At 36.0% G+C, this 17,335-nt stretch overlaps 1 protein-coding gene across 2 annotated transcripts in view; it reads left to right on the top strand.

The window, feature by feature from the left end:
* gpc6a (glypican 6a) overlaps positions 1-17,335 on the top strand; it is a 161,204-nt gene that overhangs the window by 89,074 nt on the left and 54,795 nt on the right. For both annotated transcript variants that reach the window (XM_041993349.1, XM_041993342.1), the window contains exon 4: positions 9,600-9,765. In XM_041993349.1, coding sequence (XP_041849283.1) covers positions 9,600-9,765 — 166 coding nt within the window. The remainder of the gene's footprint in view (positions 1-9,599; positions 9,766-17,335) is intronic.

Genomic DNA, 17,335 nt, shown 5'->3' with positions numbered 1-17,335 from the left:
TATTTAGTTATCTATAAATTAAATGGTAATGCAAATTTTTTTTCTATGCAACAAGATTTCTTCCAAATATTTATTTTAAGAAATAAAATAGTGATGATGAAAAAACAAGGTTTTGTCATCTAAAACAATTTTGCTTTGCAATAAACAAAAGCAGGTTATGTAAATTTAATAAATGCTGGTTGAACAGAGCAACTTGGCATATTTAAATTCAGATGGATTAAAGAAGGGATACTTCTGACAAAATACCTTAATGTAATAGAGGCCAGATTCTCATGTACTACCAAGCAAGCTCTGGCAAGATTTTCCTCCAGGGCAGATTAAGGGACTGCTTCAATAAGAGAACTTGGTCCATCCATGTTTGTTCGCTGATGCCCACTGATACAGATGCATCAGACAAACTTCTCTCTCTCCCTGGCTCCTCTTTCTTTCTGACTGTTTCCTACCCTCTCGCTGGCTCACAGCTCAGACAGCTTGCAGGGGATAAGGCCTCAGCCACAGTGCTGTGATGGCAGATGGCAACTGGCTCAAAAAGGTTGGCACGTCATTGGGAAATGTGCTGCACCAAAGATGTCCTTTTTAATTAAAAGATTTTGATCTGCGGTGAACTGCTGAATGTTGGGGGGCGGGGGGAATGAAAGACAGCATGTGGTTTGGAATACAAGAAAATTATATGAAAGATAATAAAGAAATGTACTGTATACTTTATACTAAAAATTGCTGCCTTCCATTTTGTGCTGGAAATTCTAAAAGGTTCTGACTCAGGCAGCCTGATAGTGAGTGGGAGGACATTCTGAAAAAAAGATAAATAAATAAAGAATGGAAAATTGTGAGATATTGAGGAAACTATCCATCAAGTTTTAACATGAAAGTACTTCTGCTCCATCTGCCTTAACCACAAGTGAAAATATGTCACATCATCAAATCGTAGCTGCTTATTTCACTCTTATGACTCCTTTTTTGCACCTTGATTTAAAGTGTATGGCACCACATCTTTATTTAACAAGCACTTAGAGAAAGTTGTCAGCCCTAGTGTTGTGACATTTGTCCAGAGGTTTCTTGGCAGCCACCAGAGACGTGTTTGCCCCTGACATTCAGGCTGGGCTGCAGACCTTTAGAGTCTGACGGACAGAGAGTGAATGCTACACTTTTATTTGGGAGGCACCACTGCAGTTGGATAACAATGTTGTAAAGTCTTGTACTCACCAGAGATTATGGCTGGCTCATGGTGCACTGTGCATAGTCATCATACAGTGCTTGGCTTTTAACGTGTTTGCACTTGTCGTGGTGAATTAAAGAAACAGCCTCGACTCCTGCTCCAGACATGCAAGTAACATGGAGCAAGTCAGGGCAGATCAACGGGCAAGCCTGGTGCCATGACAAAGACAGACTCTTGAGCTGACTTGTAGGGGTCACAGGGGCCTACCAAGTGCCACTGTGTTGTTTCACCGAGGCCCAGATGCTCATATGTGGATTAATCTGTCAGTCTCAGACATTCATTGATGTGACATCAACACATTTTAGTGTGGCCTCTCCGGAATTCTCTTTACTCCATCCAAGCTGGGTGGGGTGGGGTGGGGGTGGGGTGTCTAAAGTTCAGAGAGAAGCAAAAAAAGGAGGTGTAATAAGTAAAAGTACAAAGTGCTACAGGCTGTTTTATTTACACTGACAACTTTGGTGCATATATGGTCCCCAGTCTGTGGATGTTTTTAATATTCATCCCAAGTTTTATTTAATTTACTCTTTTGGTCTCTAAAGGTATCTCTTATTTGGAGTGTGTGTGCTTTACAGTAGCAATAAGAGCACTCTGAGCATCTTGCACAAAGGCCAATGTTGTTTTTCATTATTTACACAAAATCAATTCAGATTTACACCAAAATTTGAATGATGTCTTTATATACCCATGCTCCATCTCATTGCCAAAAATTTGATAAGCAGGTTTTATTTCTTTCTTGATAATTTTTTCAAATGCAATTGATTATCATAATGATAAATTGGAGAACTCTACTTGTGTGGTTATTTGGGATTTTCTGTGTGCTAGTATACTGTTTTAATAAAGAATGCTCAAAGACAGTTCTTCTGGACCAAAACATTGTGCTGATTTCCAGATATCCAAAAACAAAACAAAACCTTTTTATTTTATTTTATCTATTTATGAACCAATGCAACATCTTTAAGATACTTTTTGTTTTTTTACGAACCAGTACAGACTGTTTCCACAAGCATCCACAATCAAAGCCAATGCCGTATTTCATAATTATACAGAACGCTTTCTGATTACACACCTAAATTCAATTCATACTCCAAGTTTAATGTATTTCAGCTTTCAAATTTTCACTCCATCTTCCTAACAAACAGTGAAACCGGCAATATCTGTTGTGTACCCTAATTCTTGTTTTGTCGTAGGAAAAATGTAGGGCATCTGTTTGCAACTTCCACAGAGACCCATATGAGCTTTTTCTGCTCTGGCGCCTTTCTGATTAAGAAGTGGCTATGTTTAGACAACTAATACAATGTGGTAAAGGTCAGATCACCTTCACGCACAAAGAAATGCAATACCTTTCTGATAATAAGTATTTGGCAAGGCATTATAAGACCTCATTCATCAGCAAACCTGTTAAAATATCCCCAGATCAAAGCATTGTTTATTTATTCATTACAGTTTTAATTTACTAATATGAAACACAAGTTCATTGAGCAAATACAGTATTTATTAGCATCAGTTCTGACAAAAAGAAATATCATCTCTTACGTGCGTAGAACATTTAAATACAGAAAATGCAAAAAAAAAAAAAAAAAAAACACAGAGAGGGCTGTTGTATCTGTTATATGCAGCAGTAGAACAATTATATTCGTGCATGAAGCAATTGCTGCTATACCATATTTTACATAAAAAAAATTCATTAAGATAACATTATTCTGGCAATGTTAACAATAAACATCTTTTACGTTTGAATTAAGGTCTTTTATGGTGGCCTCCCTCTATGCAACTATTTCCCTTGGAAGTTTTACACAGTGATTTGTGAAACCAAATGCATGTTTCTCTTGGCAGCAGATGGTAGTCTGATTTGCACAGTGACAGATCACTCATATTGCCATTGACACTAATGGCTGTGGAATTGAGTGGGGACGCCAGGGTAGCAATGCAGTCTTACATCTTTGTCCAATCAGTGCAAAGCAATGCAACCTGTCACAATAATTATGACAGAACTATTGAGACTTTTTTTTTTAACCATCTCTGTCCCACTAGTGTTCCCCTTGATTGGCCTTGGTAGCTTGAAAAGTCATTGTCATTTCTCACAACTTCATTACTTGGTGGCACAAAGCAATTCCCATCGTCTGTGCTCTTCCCACTCTGTTACGCCTAAAGGGAGTTCATACCATATGCGCATGACAACACCTTGTCAGAGAGAAAAGGTGATGTTTTCTAGGAGTATTTTTTTTGTGTTATCTTCCATTATTACATTGAGACTTGTCTTTTTATTGCTGATATTGAATTAAGGTGAACGGAAAGGCTCCCCACTGTGGCCTTAATGGGATGCAATTAGGCTGCTCTATTATTAGCAAAGCTTTTTTGATAAAATATTTCCAAAGCAGCAGGCTGCTTTGAATGCCCCACTCACCTGTCATCAAGGAAATTTAATTATGCAGTAGTGTACAAAAAGTCTGACATTTAAATGTTTATTTAAAACATTTTAACAAGTATTTAAAGTAAAATGTTTCTATATCTTATAGAGAAAGTACCCACTCTGAAGAGCTGTATCTTTCATTGCTTCTGAAATTTGTTTAACCCTTACATGTTGTTTGGATCAAATGTGACCTATTTTTACATTTGACAGCAGTAAAATTGACCTAATATATCATTCTTTTGGCCTGAAATTTGATGACTTTTCTTAAAGTGTTTATGTTTGTAGAGCTACAAGGTGCTACAAATTTTTGGACATTGCGACTGTTTTGGGCTATATTTGACCCATATCTATTTAGATGGATTTGAGAGGTGCCAGTGTGGGTCAAATCAAGGAAAATGATAGTTTGAGAGAATCTTGAATTTGTGAAACACCACAGGTCATGTTTCTTAGTATTTATAAAAATAATAATAATATTTATTATTATCATTATTATTATTATTATTATTATTATTAATTTTTTTTTTTTTAACAGTGGTGACAGAGGTCAAGAAACAAACCTGCTGGTCTTTCGAGAGACATGGTGGTTATCTGGAAATAAAATAGTTAAACAGCATAGAAGTGATCATTTATGGTGCACTAAGGAAACAGAAAGCATGCAGAGTGTAAACGGTGCTGCAACATAGACACAATATCTGCACCTGTCCTGCGATGTAATATGATCATAAAATGAACAGTTTTGAATCATTTTGGGTTGGGAGGATGGTGGTGGGAGGTTTATAACATTATAAAGGTGCACGAACTGTTATTTCAGTCACTGATATTATGGCAACAAGATATAATGTGCAACAACCATTGGTCCGATCTTCCAAGATGAGGAGGTTGATAATGATTTTGGATGAGTAGGAAGAAAACATGGAAGAAAACTTTGATTACAGCCCCTTTGATGAAGATGACTAATGATGAGGAACAGGCAGCAAAGCCAATGTTTATGTAAAAGAAACATTAATATCTGTTGGTCTTCACACAATCAACACAAGGGTCTGAAGAGAGTCAAAACCTGCAAAACTGCAGAGACTAGTTCATAATAAGCATTTCATTATTTGTTTTGTCTTCTAAGTGATTAGTTTTGAATAAATATTGATAATCGTTGGTTGGTGTTTAGTTAACTGGTTAAACAACCAGTTCATGTACAGAACGAGGTGGCCTTTTGCTGCATGCCTAACCATCTCTCTCTGACCCCCTTTTCTGTCCACTAACTGTGTAATAAAGGCCACTCGAGCCAAGAAAATCTTGAAAAAAAAAGATGCATTTTCTCATGATATAGTTATAAAGACATTGTTTAATGGTTGCAATGTTGAAACTTGGTTAAATTGTAAATTCTAATTCTAATTTTTAAATTAGATATATGTTACGACCCGACTCAGGGGTATGGAAGGGCGTAACAAAACACACGACATGGACAGATGTTACTTCAAAATAAAAGCGCATTTATTTACATTTCCCGTGCAAAGTGATGGACAACCTGTAAAACAAAATAAAGATGAGCTGGGGTTAGCGGACCTGCAGAAAGAAACAAACCAAAACCTATACCAAACACTCACCGAGTGCACACAAAGACACGACCGCAACTCGGTAAGGAAACTATAACCAAACAAAAGCAGCAGGCCCATAAACTAAAGTAACCGTCGTCACAACACAATAAAACGCTAACCTAGCCCAGCACTAAAACAACCACAAAGTAAACTTAACACAACTAAACACTTAAAGCACCCATTGTGGAAAAGGAGGTGGTTGCGACACACACACACCCGGTGCACAACATGAGGGGGAGAGCGGCCTGAGCCATTCTGGCCCTCCAGACCTGCCTCGGCTGCAGCCTTTTCAGCCTGAGCTTCTCCGTAGGCTGCAGCCTGACTGGTCCAGAGGGGTGCCAGTCACACAGGGGCGGGGACAAAGGCGCTGGCCTTAGCCACTCCGGGCAGCGCTCTGCCGCCCCTAATCACAATATAAACGGCCACAGCTGTCTATGACAAGCAGGGCCGTAACAATATAATATATCTAAAATATGACTTTTATGTTTTGTTTTGTTTTTTTGTTTTTTTTTTGTATTATGTAATACATGATACTGTGTAGTAAAAGATTTTTTTTTTTTTACAAAAACGGGTGTTATAAAAACTAAGACATAAACTCCGCTGCCCTTTAAAAAGGATAGCTTATGCATTCATAACTGTGAGAAAAGCTATTTAGACATACTAAATAGATGGAATTTAAAGTTTAATAGACACCCATTATGAGGCAATTCTTGGTCCAGGTCAAAGTTGACCCTGACCATACTATGAAGGCACCAATTATGAACAGTATGTAAGGGTTAAATCTTCAACATTTAAGTACATTTTTCCAACAATATCCAGACACTTTACCAGAACATTTTTCATTGAAGGACTTTCATCTTTTTGCTGGATAATTTATATTTGAATATTGGTTCTTGCACATATAAGATCTTAATATTTTCTTCACCACTTAAAAACTTCCATTCATACACATTCCCCCTGCAGTGTCATCATAGCACTTAAACATCAGATGAGTAGATTAGTGATTTAATCTTACTCTGGATCTGAAGCATCTCACTCGTGAGCTTTTCCGTCAGCCTGCTGTGAAATATTCCACTGCTCAACTGTAAATAAGTCCTAACAAGATTATCAGATTACCCTTTATCCAGGGTTACCAATGACTGCTGGGCACAGTAACTGCACTGAAGAAAAGAAATCTCTGTAAGATAATTATGTTAGGAGGCTCAATTTTAATGCAAAATTTCCAAAGTCTCACAAAGCTGAAGGGCAGACTGAAACATTTCACCCATTTACAGTACAAAATACATTTCTGGTGTTCCCAGTAAAACACTGCATGGATTATAACGAGTGAGTTTGGAACTGGTATTTAGTTGAAAAAAAAATAACTAGTGTTTTCTCAGTATCTTAAATTGGGTGTCTTGAAAGTAGGCCAAGTCTAATTGAAATGCCATTATAATCTAAGAAATGTTTTATATTTTTCAATCCCCCAAATGAGTAAAGACTGTACTTTATTATGTGTCATAAGAAAGCAAACAATTAACTGTGTTTTAAATGGTATGTGTGAGTTAAATTGTACTGTATGACAGCTTGCAGATGATAAATGGATTAAAGCAGTATACCATATTTTCATTGCTTTCCTCTGCATTGTTGCAATTATTTCTAGTACTGTAACTGTGTCTTGAATAAATACTTTAAGAATGTTGCAAAATTAAAATGTCAACTTTTTTTTTATTTATTTTTTATAATTGATGGTGTTTTACATTTAATGTCCTTGCACATGTACAGTGACTGGACCAGTCTGAACAAGCTGAGAAAACCAATGGGAATATCTTGCTTCTTTTTCTTCTGTCACTGTGAGGAACATATTTCTATGCAAATTAGCCAGTGAAATCAAATGATTCAAGTGTCTGTATAGGAAAATGTTATATTTGATCTTTGGGAGTTGAGTTATTGACATGGAATGGGCTACTGAGAGATTGCTGGAAATGCATTAGGTAGCGGCAGGAATGGAAGTGTAATCTTAAAACTGTCTAGTCCCTGTCTTATTGCAGATAGCTAAATTGCATATAGCAGACAAACCTTGTGAATTTATATGTACAGTGGTAATTTTTAAAGAATAAAGCCCAATAGAGGCACAAACTAAGATCTAACGATAAGTGAACTATTAGTGAAAACTGCTGCAAAAGTTCCGAGTGAGTATTTTAAGCATTTATTGCTTTTACCAGCATAATGATAAGTATGATTGTGATAAACCCAAACGTGTACATTTAAAAGTGAAAGCTCCTTGAGGAATGAAAGCTTCTTCTCTCTAAAGCAAACACAGTGCTTGGCATGTGGCTGGTTCTGTTTCTCTGTCCAAATGTGGTGACAGCACCTGCCAGTTCCCTCTGTTTGTCTTGTCCAGTTTTCTCTCCGTCTGTTTCATCTGTATCTGTCTCTCTGTCTTCTTGCTTCTCTGCATTGTTGGCAGTGACTTTGGCTTCTTGTACAGTCTACCACTCTCTCTGTTTGATCTCATTTCTTTTCTTTTTTTTGCCTACCTTCAACCTGGGATTTAGGAAATATAAAATTTAAATCTTAATGTGTCATGTGATAGTAAAGAGCTGAAGAAAGCCATTAGCAGACATTTATAACAGAAACATACAATTATATTTAAGTAGCTGATTTCTGCTATAAACTACAACATTTTTTTTTAAAGGTGGGTTTGTGTGAAATATGAGCAGTGTCTTACCAGCTAAAGGCAGAACAATGTTTTGGAGAGGAAAAAGGTTTCCTGAAGAGCGAGCTAAAGCTGAAAGCTACAACAGAACCAACAGAAGAGCAGAAATTTCACAGTTTAAAACAACACAAACACAAAGACCCAGTCCATGCAACTTTCTGAAATGAAGGTGAAGTGGTGTAAAAATATATTAAATTTGCTTGATTACACTATGAATGGTTGAGGTTTTGAGTTGAGTTTCCTGGTGAAAAATGTGTTTTTCTGCTGGCTCCATTTTGAGTAACCTTGAGCTCTCGTAGCAGGAAGGCATTTGATTCTCCAAACTGAACATTGCAGAGAAGTAACTGCTTACCCATAAGTCCTTTGCACAACCTAATTTCAAAGAAACCAAAGTAGCCTTTTAAAATCTAGTAGTTCATCCTGTTTAGGTCGTTTCAGCGCTAATGGCAAAATTCTCCCCATAGCAAAGAATCCTTTAAAAAATTCCTAGATCCAGATGCTGATTTGGATCAACCCCATAATCTAATCATTTGTTCATTATTCTATTTCTGAAATTTCCTGAAAATTTCATTAAAATCTATCTATAACTTTTTGAGATATTTTGCTAACAGACAGACAGATAAACCAACGCCACAGGAAACATGACCCCACGGTGGTAATAACATGTTAAACACAGGCTGAATAGAAGAGTGAGGTTGGATGTAGTGTCACCAGAGCCTCTGATGTTGCCATGGAGCTACCAAAGTGCACTAATGTGGCTTTCTTTATTTCAGCTTCCTTTATGTTTCTTTTCTTCTGCTTTAATCCATGCTGTATTTTTACCACTAGGCTTAGTACAGTCTTTGTTTTGGTTTTTCTTTGTTCCAACATATATTAACAAAGGCTCAAAAAGCAAAACAAAGAAACTGTAAGAAAAATGCAGAGGTTGAGCAAATAGCAAACATTAAGTTGTGATTTATTTTTATTTATTTTAAACTACATATATAGCTGAATTAATTTTCTGAGTAGATAGTGCAATATCCATCTAACAGAGCTAGTTATATGGACATTGCACTATACTACTCAGATATTTATTTATTTATTTATTTTTATTTTTAACATTAAGTGTGCTTGATAGATTGGCTTCTCTGTAAGATATGAATCCCTCTATTTATAGAAGACAACTTTATGGTTCTTCACTGTCCGATATGCATCCTCCCCTGCATGCACACACATACAGCAGCACTCTTGAGAATGTATGCCAGACAAAATCTAAAGTCAAGCATGAATACAGAGGCTGACAGGCCAATTATCAGATATACTCTCCGTTCTGCATCTACACCTCTGAAGGAAAGCAGACGTGAGAATCCTGTCACTTTCACTCTAGCTAATACAATGACGTGAACCAACAACAAAAGGCACAGTTTTCACAAAGAATTGAGATGGACAGAGTTGTAAACCTTGTATCAACATACAGTTTATCTTGTGGGTTGTCACATTTCAAGCCTTGGAGAATCCAGCAGTGCAGGGATGTTTGTCAAGAACTGAAAGGCATTTGACTCATGTGCCTCCTTAAGTTTCAAATGTCATTTGTGTTGTGCAGTATTATAAATTTTGTCAACATGTATCATACTACATGTCCTAAAACAACAACCCAGTTTATTAAAACTTCACAAAACTAATGAGCATTTCTTTGCTTTGTAGGTGAACGTAGTTCCAGCATGTGTCAGAGCCCTGACCAAGATGCTGTACTGCCCGTACTGCCGGAGCATGCCTGGCCTGAAGCCTTGTCCCAACTACTGTCACAACGTTATGAGAGGCTGTTTAGCAAACCAAGCAGACCTCGATGCTGAATGGAACCTTTTCATCGGTAAGATTCAAACTGAGTATCCTGATACCTGTTTCTCTTTTTTTTTTTTTTTTTTCCTTGTAGGTTTTCCTGTCTGTTTGCAAACTTCAGCTTGCATTTCAAAGTCTGCATGTGTATTTTCCAAAGCAGTGTCTGAATAGTCTCGATGGGAATTCAGTAGGATGTGCTGTGTTAGATTCAGCTTTAAAGGATTTACAAAGACAAAGCTGAAATCTTATTTGTGCAACCATTTCTCCTTTTTTTCCTGTCTAAAATGTTGTTTGCTATTGCTGGAGCTCTGGCATACTGCTTAAAGCTCTGGCCCCTGCTGTTTGGGATTGATAAAGGAGAGCAGATCCTAGGCAAACACATTTTCTATAGTGTTTCCAGCTGAGCTTGGTGAGTAATATAGCACTTCAGTTCAGCTGTTAAGTAGCTGGCTTCTGTAAGCCCTCCTGTTAAATGGATACCAAGGATGCACATAGAGTGCTCCCTCTAGATCTTTTGTAGGCCAGTGCTTTATTTGTTATGTACCCCAATCTCATCCTACCACCCACACTAAAAGATTTTTTATATATATATATATATATTTTTTAAATGGGACAAGGTTTTTAAGACACTTCCCTGTAGACCATGTGTCAAGTGAACTACACTTCTAATCTTTTGGCTGTTTGGTGACAGGCCTGTCACCTGAGATACCGTCAGAAGACGTACCGTTTGTTCTCTCCTATGGCACGCCTGAAGTCTCAGATCAACATGGGCCCTTATGCACTGAATGAGATGTCTCAGCTTTATGACATGTGTTAAAAAGTTAGTGCCTTGTTTAGTTGTGAAGAAGCAAATCTACTGCCACAAAGGGACAATGTGTTTGACAATAATGGGAAAAACTGGTATTGAACTAGAATAATGAACCTAGTAAAATCAAAATACCCTTGAGGTGTAAAAAGGAAAAAAAATGGATTTTTAATTCTGAATAATGTTTTTGTGCAGATAATTCTGTTTTTCCTTTACTGGAAAATATAGTGTCGTTAAGGGTGTTATAATTTGAAATGTGGAACTGGAATGTTTATTTCATCTTTCGAGGCTTGTTTCTTTTATTCGTATGTCAGCTGACATTCATTATCTGTTCCTAAAAACTTCGATTGGCTTACTATGCAGCTCACAGGAAATATTGATTTCCTTTTCAGAGACAACTTCGAAATGTATCACAGGTCAGTTCTCACCACTGAAGCAGATCTTTGCAATGTAGGAATTTATGGATTGAACTTGCATGCAGTCTGTCATTGTCACCTCTTATATCATCACATATTAGATAAACTTTGGTGATAGACGTGGCCCTCACATTTTAGGAACCTCCAATGACATTTTACCAAAGGACTTTGTTTCATCTTTAATATTATCATTGGTAATGATTGGTTAGGTTGGAGGAGAATGGCTTTATTTTTTTATTCAAATTCCACAGAAAGGGATAAAATATAGACCAGGCTGTTTATATCTAACTAAACTACAGCATTTATGCTCAACATAAAGATTTACCCCACTGTTTTTATTTAAAATTAAATGTCAAAAATTTACCTACCTTAGTGTTTGGATACATTTACATTAAGACAATCAAAAACATTCAAATAAATGATTTGATATCTGAAGTAGATTTCTATAAAATGCATTAAATTCTTAAACATTTCTGCCAGATGACTGACCTTATATATATATGGTCGTTTGGCACTTAGAACCATCCAAGTCCATTCCAACAGATCAATAAGGGCTAAAGTGGGCTTCTTGGAGAGTTAAGCTTTTTCTGAAGCCAGTCCTAAATACAAAAAGATATTTTTATTTGAGAAAAGCCTTTACTGTAGGGCTTTGGTTTTCTTTCTGTCATATTAAAATTGATATATGATAACAGATGCTATAGCAACATTTATTCAAACCTCTTCACTATCATTTCATCACTGTAACAAAACCTAACTTGTTTTTTTATTTCTTAAATGAAATGTAGTAAAAGTAAGTTTTTGTGAAGTATACAAAAAGAAAACGTAATCCCTTTGTAAGGTAATAGAATAATAAAATGTTAATTCTGACTTTAAGTCAAATACTTTTTTTCTTAAAATTTGGTATTTAAAGAAGAGAAAAACATGCTCAAACAAAACATCAGGTCCCTTAAAAAGAGGTCAAGCTAATCTGATAATGGTAATTTAAAGTAATTTCAAACTAACTGTTCAAACAGCAAGTTACTAGATACAAAAACCCAGTTTCCACTGACAGGTGCAGGCTGGGGCGGGTCAGGATACATTTTGTGGTTTGGTTTTACTTTAAGGAAGGCGCAGCGCTGCAATGGTGTTATGCTTTTATGTAGCTGAGGCATCTATCACTATCCAGTTGATACTCCGCATCACATGTAAGGTTATGGTTGGCTGTGGGAACGCAACGAGAATGCAGTTTACAGACCGTATCTGAACCTACCTGTCCTGCACCGACCCAAACCTGTTGGTGGAAACGAGGCTAAAGGAAACCAAACTGTTCTCACAAACAGGAAACAAACGGGAACTTAAATACTAACTGATCAGACCAGTCTTCAACACATGAGGGATAACACATTCTAACAAATAAATTAACAACAAAATAAACAGAACAAAGCAATTAATTTAATATTCCTCAAACGAATTAACAAAAGGACTAAGTAAACTACTTATAAATAAAAAGAAAGATATCTAAACATTTAAAGAAAATAAAGGGATAATCTCCCCCCTGTGCACGTAGCTTTGCCCGAACCCTTGTGCTCACTCCTGTCCCCCCCTCCCAGCTTGCACATGGCTCCCCCATGAGATAAGCCACTCTAAAGCAAGAAAGTAGAAGCTTATCCAGGCCAAACTCATGTGTACATGCTGAGTCCTTGGTTCATTTCCAGCCCATCTCAGTCAAGGTCCATTTTCAGGATGACGCTTTCAAGTTAAATAACGTGTCACCATATATTTTGTGAGGCAAGGCAAGTTTATTTGTATAGCACAATTTAACAACAGGGTGATTCTAAGTGCTTTACATAACACTGAAACATCAGAAAATAAGAAGCATAATTTAAAATGAAAAACGACAGCTGATCTGAGGCTGGAAGTGTGGAGCATAGAAGCTGAATGCAGCTTCTCCATGTCTGGGAACTGATGAAATACTGGATCCAGATGACCTGAGGGTTCTGGCAGGTTCATACTGGGTCAGGAGGTCACTGATGTATTTTGGTCCTAAACCATTCAGAGCTTTATAGACCAGCAGCAGAACTTTAAAGTTTATTCTCTGGCAGACAGGCAGCCAGTGTAAAGACCTCAGAGCTGGACTGATGTGGTCCACTCTCTTGATCTTAGTGAGGACTCGAGCAGCAGAGCTCTGAATCAGCTGCAGCTGTGCAATTGATTTTTTAGGTAGAACCTGTAAAAACACTGTTACAATAATCTAGCCGACTAAAGATGAAAGCATGGACTAGTTTTTTCAGGTCCTGTTGGGACATCAGATCTTTTACGCTTGATATTCTTAAACTGATAGTAGGCTGACTTTGTGATTCCCTTAATGTGTTTTTCAAAGTTAAGGTATGAGTCCATCAATACACCCAAATTTCTGGTCTGGTTAGTGGTTTTCAGATAAACCTTAACTTATCTAGAAAGAGATTTCTGTGTATTTCTCAGTACTAAAAACAAAGTTGAACAATAGATTTAAATATTTAAGTAGTGTTGAATAAAGATAGAATAACACTGTACTCAACTTTGTGTCACTTATCCTACATGCTCTTGAATACTTATTAAAATGATCTCAGTACTTCCCAAATGATATTGACTTTTTAGAAATTAGGCAGCACATTCAGAATATTTGGTTGTCTCCTGTAAAAACCAATTTACAATATGTACTGTTGTGATAGTGTGCCCTTTTAAAATTAATAATAATTTGTGAATAACAGTAAAAGAAAACTGACAATGCAAATATGTGTCATGTGTATGTGATATATTTGACAATGTTTAACCAGTATTAATAAAAATAAAGTCAGCTCATAATAAGTGAACTTATAATATTGTACATTTTTCTTTAAAATGCCACAGATAATAGATTTTGTAATCTCATTATTCACATTAAAATTACATCTATATGTTTAATTATGTGTAAACATATCTTAATTTATAGCTTTATCACATAATTGCTATGACTTTTAATTAACCGAAAATAAATGGCAGCAGAGGATGAAAATGAATAAGAGTGCAACATAATGTTCTGTTCTTTTTTTTTTTTTTTTTTTTTTTTTAATTAAGCATATCATCCCAGCACAACCCACTTTTTTCACCTTTAATATTTCATTATGCAGCATATTGAGGGGATCTATAAAAAACAGAGCTGTATATTAGCCATAAGATTTTTGTATAGCCACAATCATTCAAGCTTGTCTAGCTTTACAATATGATAAGTCAGAATACACAAACCAAAACCTGATCCTACAGGGGACCTTCCACATTACTTACATTTTAGTCACCCACCGTATTTTAGACAACACTTGGAAGGTGAGTGTAGGACACAGGAGTACTCAGACTGTTGAAAACTGTACCATCTTTGCTAGATATCACTCTGACACACTTCTCCTGTAAATAATTAAAATTCATTTAAAGGCTTAGCAAATTATCAAGTATCTTTGTACATTAATACAGCAGAGCCATGAGAATTATTGAACCTCACTGAAACAAAATACTGTATGAACCAAGAGGGCTGTGAGAAGACAATCCAGCTGATGGCCGCTTTAGTTTAAACATGGACTTTGGATATAAAGGTGACAGAATCACAGTGTGGCTTTAACAAGCATTCACTAGACTGATGAACATTTGGAAAAAGACCAGTAATGTGCCATTGTCGTGCTTATTCCTGAAATCTGGATAACATTGAAGTAATTATGACCTTTGATGTAGCCTACTTTGAGCTACGCATATGAAGAAGAGTGATCATGCCACACATTTAAAGTTACAGTCACAGTGTGGTAGTTCCCACTGTGTAAAGGTTACTGTAATGACTTTATGCCTTCCAGGCTGAAAAAAGACAGACTGTCATTGAACAATGAGGATAAACCTGAGGAAAGGTGTTTTAACCTCCCCAAACTGGTTCGGAGTGATTCTAGCCACCCTGACTTTAAACTGCTTGTGTGTTTGTGTGTGTGTATATATATATATATATATATATATATATATATATATATATATATGTGTGTATATGTTGAAATATTCAGGGAAAGAATTCATGCTTTGACCACTGGATGATACTGGACCATCAGTCACCTGCCATCATGACAGATTAACCTAGCTCTGCTTCATGACAGACACGTCATTATCATTTCTCTTTTCGGCACCTTGTTAAAATGCCCTCAGAGAGATGGAGAGAGGGGACTCATGGTGTTATTCAAACATTAATGTAGGTTTTCAGGCTTACATCATGATCAACACCACATTTGACAAGCAGGTGACATCAGTGGAACATAGTCATTTTCACGACACTTTGCCAAAGTGAATGGCAGATGTTAACTTACTACATAATAAACCCTTTCCCAAACAGTGATCTTCCAATTTTTGCAACTAGGTGAGGAAAGCTTGTTGAGGTTTTAAATTTTTCCTTTAGTAGCACAGGAGCCAGTAGTTGGAGGAATGCTTGTTTTGTTTTATTTATTATTATTATTATTATTATTATTATTATTATTATTATTATTGTTGTTGTTGTTGTTGTTGTTGGTTCAAGTGGCAACCAAGGTTAACTACTCTGGGCCCTTGGGCAATGTTCTTAACCTCCAGTATCTTTCTGGTACCATTATATTGCTGCCCACTGCTCCTAGTGTAACTAGGAAAGGTTAAATGCCGAGAAAGAATCTCTCGGCTGTGATTAATGAACCATCACTTCTTATGATATATAGCAAAGTATATGGAGTATTCTATAGTAGTACAGACAGAGAATTGTTTTTTTTTTTTTTTTTTTTTTTTACTTGGTGATCTACATCAATTTGCTAAAAATCTGAGCTAAAGTTATAAAACATAACACTCAGCACACGCAGTAAATATTTCTCAACCTGCAAATGTTAAATTGAACGAAGTGTTAAGCTGTATAATTTTAAATTGTACTGTATTCTCCCACTGAATGGCTGTGAACGCACCATTTCTGCTAATTAGGATATAGGCTTGAGTTGTTGTCCTGTGAGTCTTTTGACACCACAGTGTAAGTGATCCTCATTGATTTTATTTGTTCATTTCTTTTTAATTGCATGGATTGAGTTCTCATGTAACTGAACCTCCCCTCAAACCCCAAGTTCATATGTTTTTTTGTTTTTTTTTTAACCTTGAAGAAATTATATTTCTCTTTCCTTTGTTTTTGGCATGAATACATTTATTTCCTGTTTTAATTTCAGTTTCAAGAACTCATGCTCAACAGTCACATTCAGTTTAACTGAATATGAATTTTCAGCAGATATGCATCTTAATGTTTAACCTGAGGCAAACAAAAGACCTGCACACAGGGACTCAGTATCGAGCGTGATGGTCTCAGTAACAGACATATCAGAAACAAACATGCTAGCTAGTGGATTTCTGACAGTCAGAAAACTAAAGACTGGGTGAGTCATTTAGCCAAGTGGAAGCGATCTCCATATCCTCATCATCATCACCACCAAGTACCAGAATAGTTTTGTGTTTTCCTTTACACTGAACCTATAAAATTATATTATATTCTTCCTGCTCTCCTATATATTTGGCAAGAATGTTACAGAATTAAACATATAATGTATTATTTTGGATGCTTAAGCCAAATCAAGTTGCACATAATAAAATTATTTGTTTGAGCAAGAAATGAGATGATTTAAAGTAAATTGCTGTACAGAAAGTAAGGAACTATTTGCAGTTTGTTATTGTCAGCTATTGATTAAAAATGAATAAACTAGGCTGACTGTCCAAAGAGACCTGCTGAAGCATTCCTAAAGCTTAAAACCAACACACACACACACACACACACACACACACACACACACACACACACACACACACACACATACACACACACACACACACATATATATATATATATATATATTTTATTCAAACACTTAGAGTTATTTTACACATTTCCTTGTTTCTGTTAATCATGCCAAGCTCAACTAGCTGATTGTTGCTTAATTTAAAAAAATAACATTTTTTCTTTAGATGTTGAACCATTCTAAAATTTATTTCTATATGTATTTATTTTTAATTTTTTCTCTTATAATTTTTTATTCATTTCAGAATATATTATTCTTTTCAGACCAAGCTTTACTTTGGATGTATTTAAAGAAGATTAACGAGGTGAAGACTTTATTCAGTTTTTTTCTTGATTGTTAGTTCCATATCTGATAACAGATTATTGACTAGGTGTGTCAGGATAGTTCATAATTGCCTGATCGTAATTATTTGAGCTGACTGGAGTTAAATGGCATAATCTGCATCATTTTCTCAGTTTAACTGGGATAATAAATTAAATTTGCTTCCTTGACTATTTCCTCAGTGTTTTCCACCATTAGAGTTTTACTGTTGCTCTTTTAATATTTAATATTCATTTCAAC

This window comes from Melanotaenia boesemani, chromosome 1 (genome assembly GCF_017639745.1).
Source record: "Melanotaenia boesemani isolate fMelBoe1 chromosome 1, fMelBoe1.pri, whole genome shotgun sequence".
NCBI classification, from domain to species: Eukaryota; Metazoa; Chordata; class Actinopteri; order Atheriniformes; family Melanotaeniidae; genus Melanotaenia; species Melanotaenia boesemani.
Note: the sequence above shows the minus strand (reverse complement) of the source record. Positions and strands in the feature narration are given on the sequence as shown.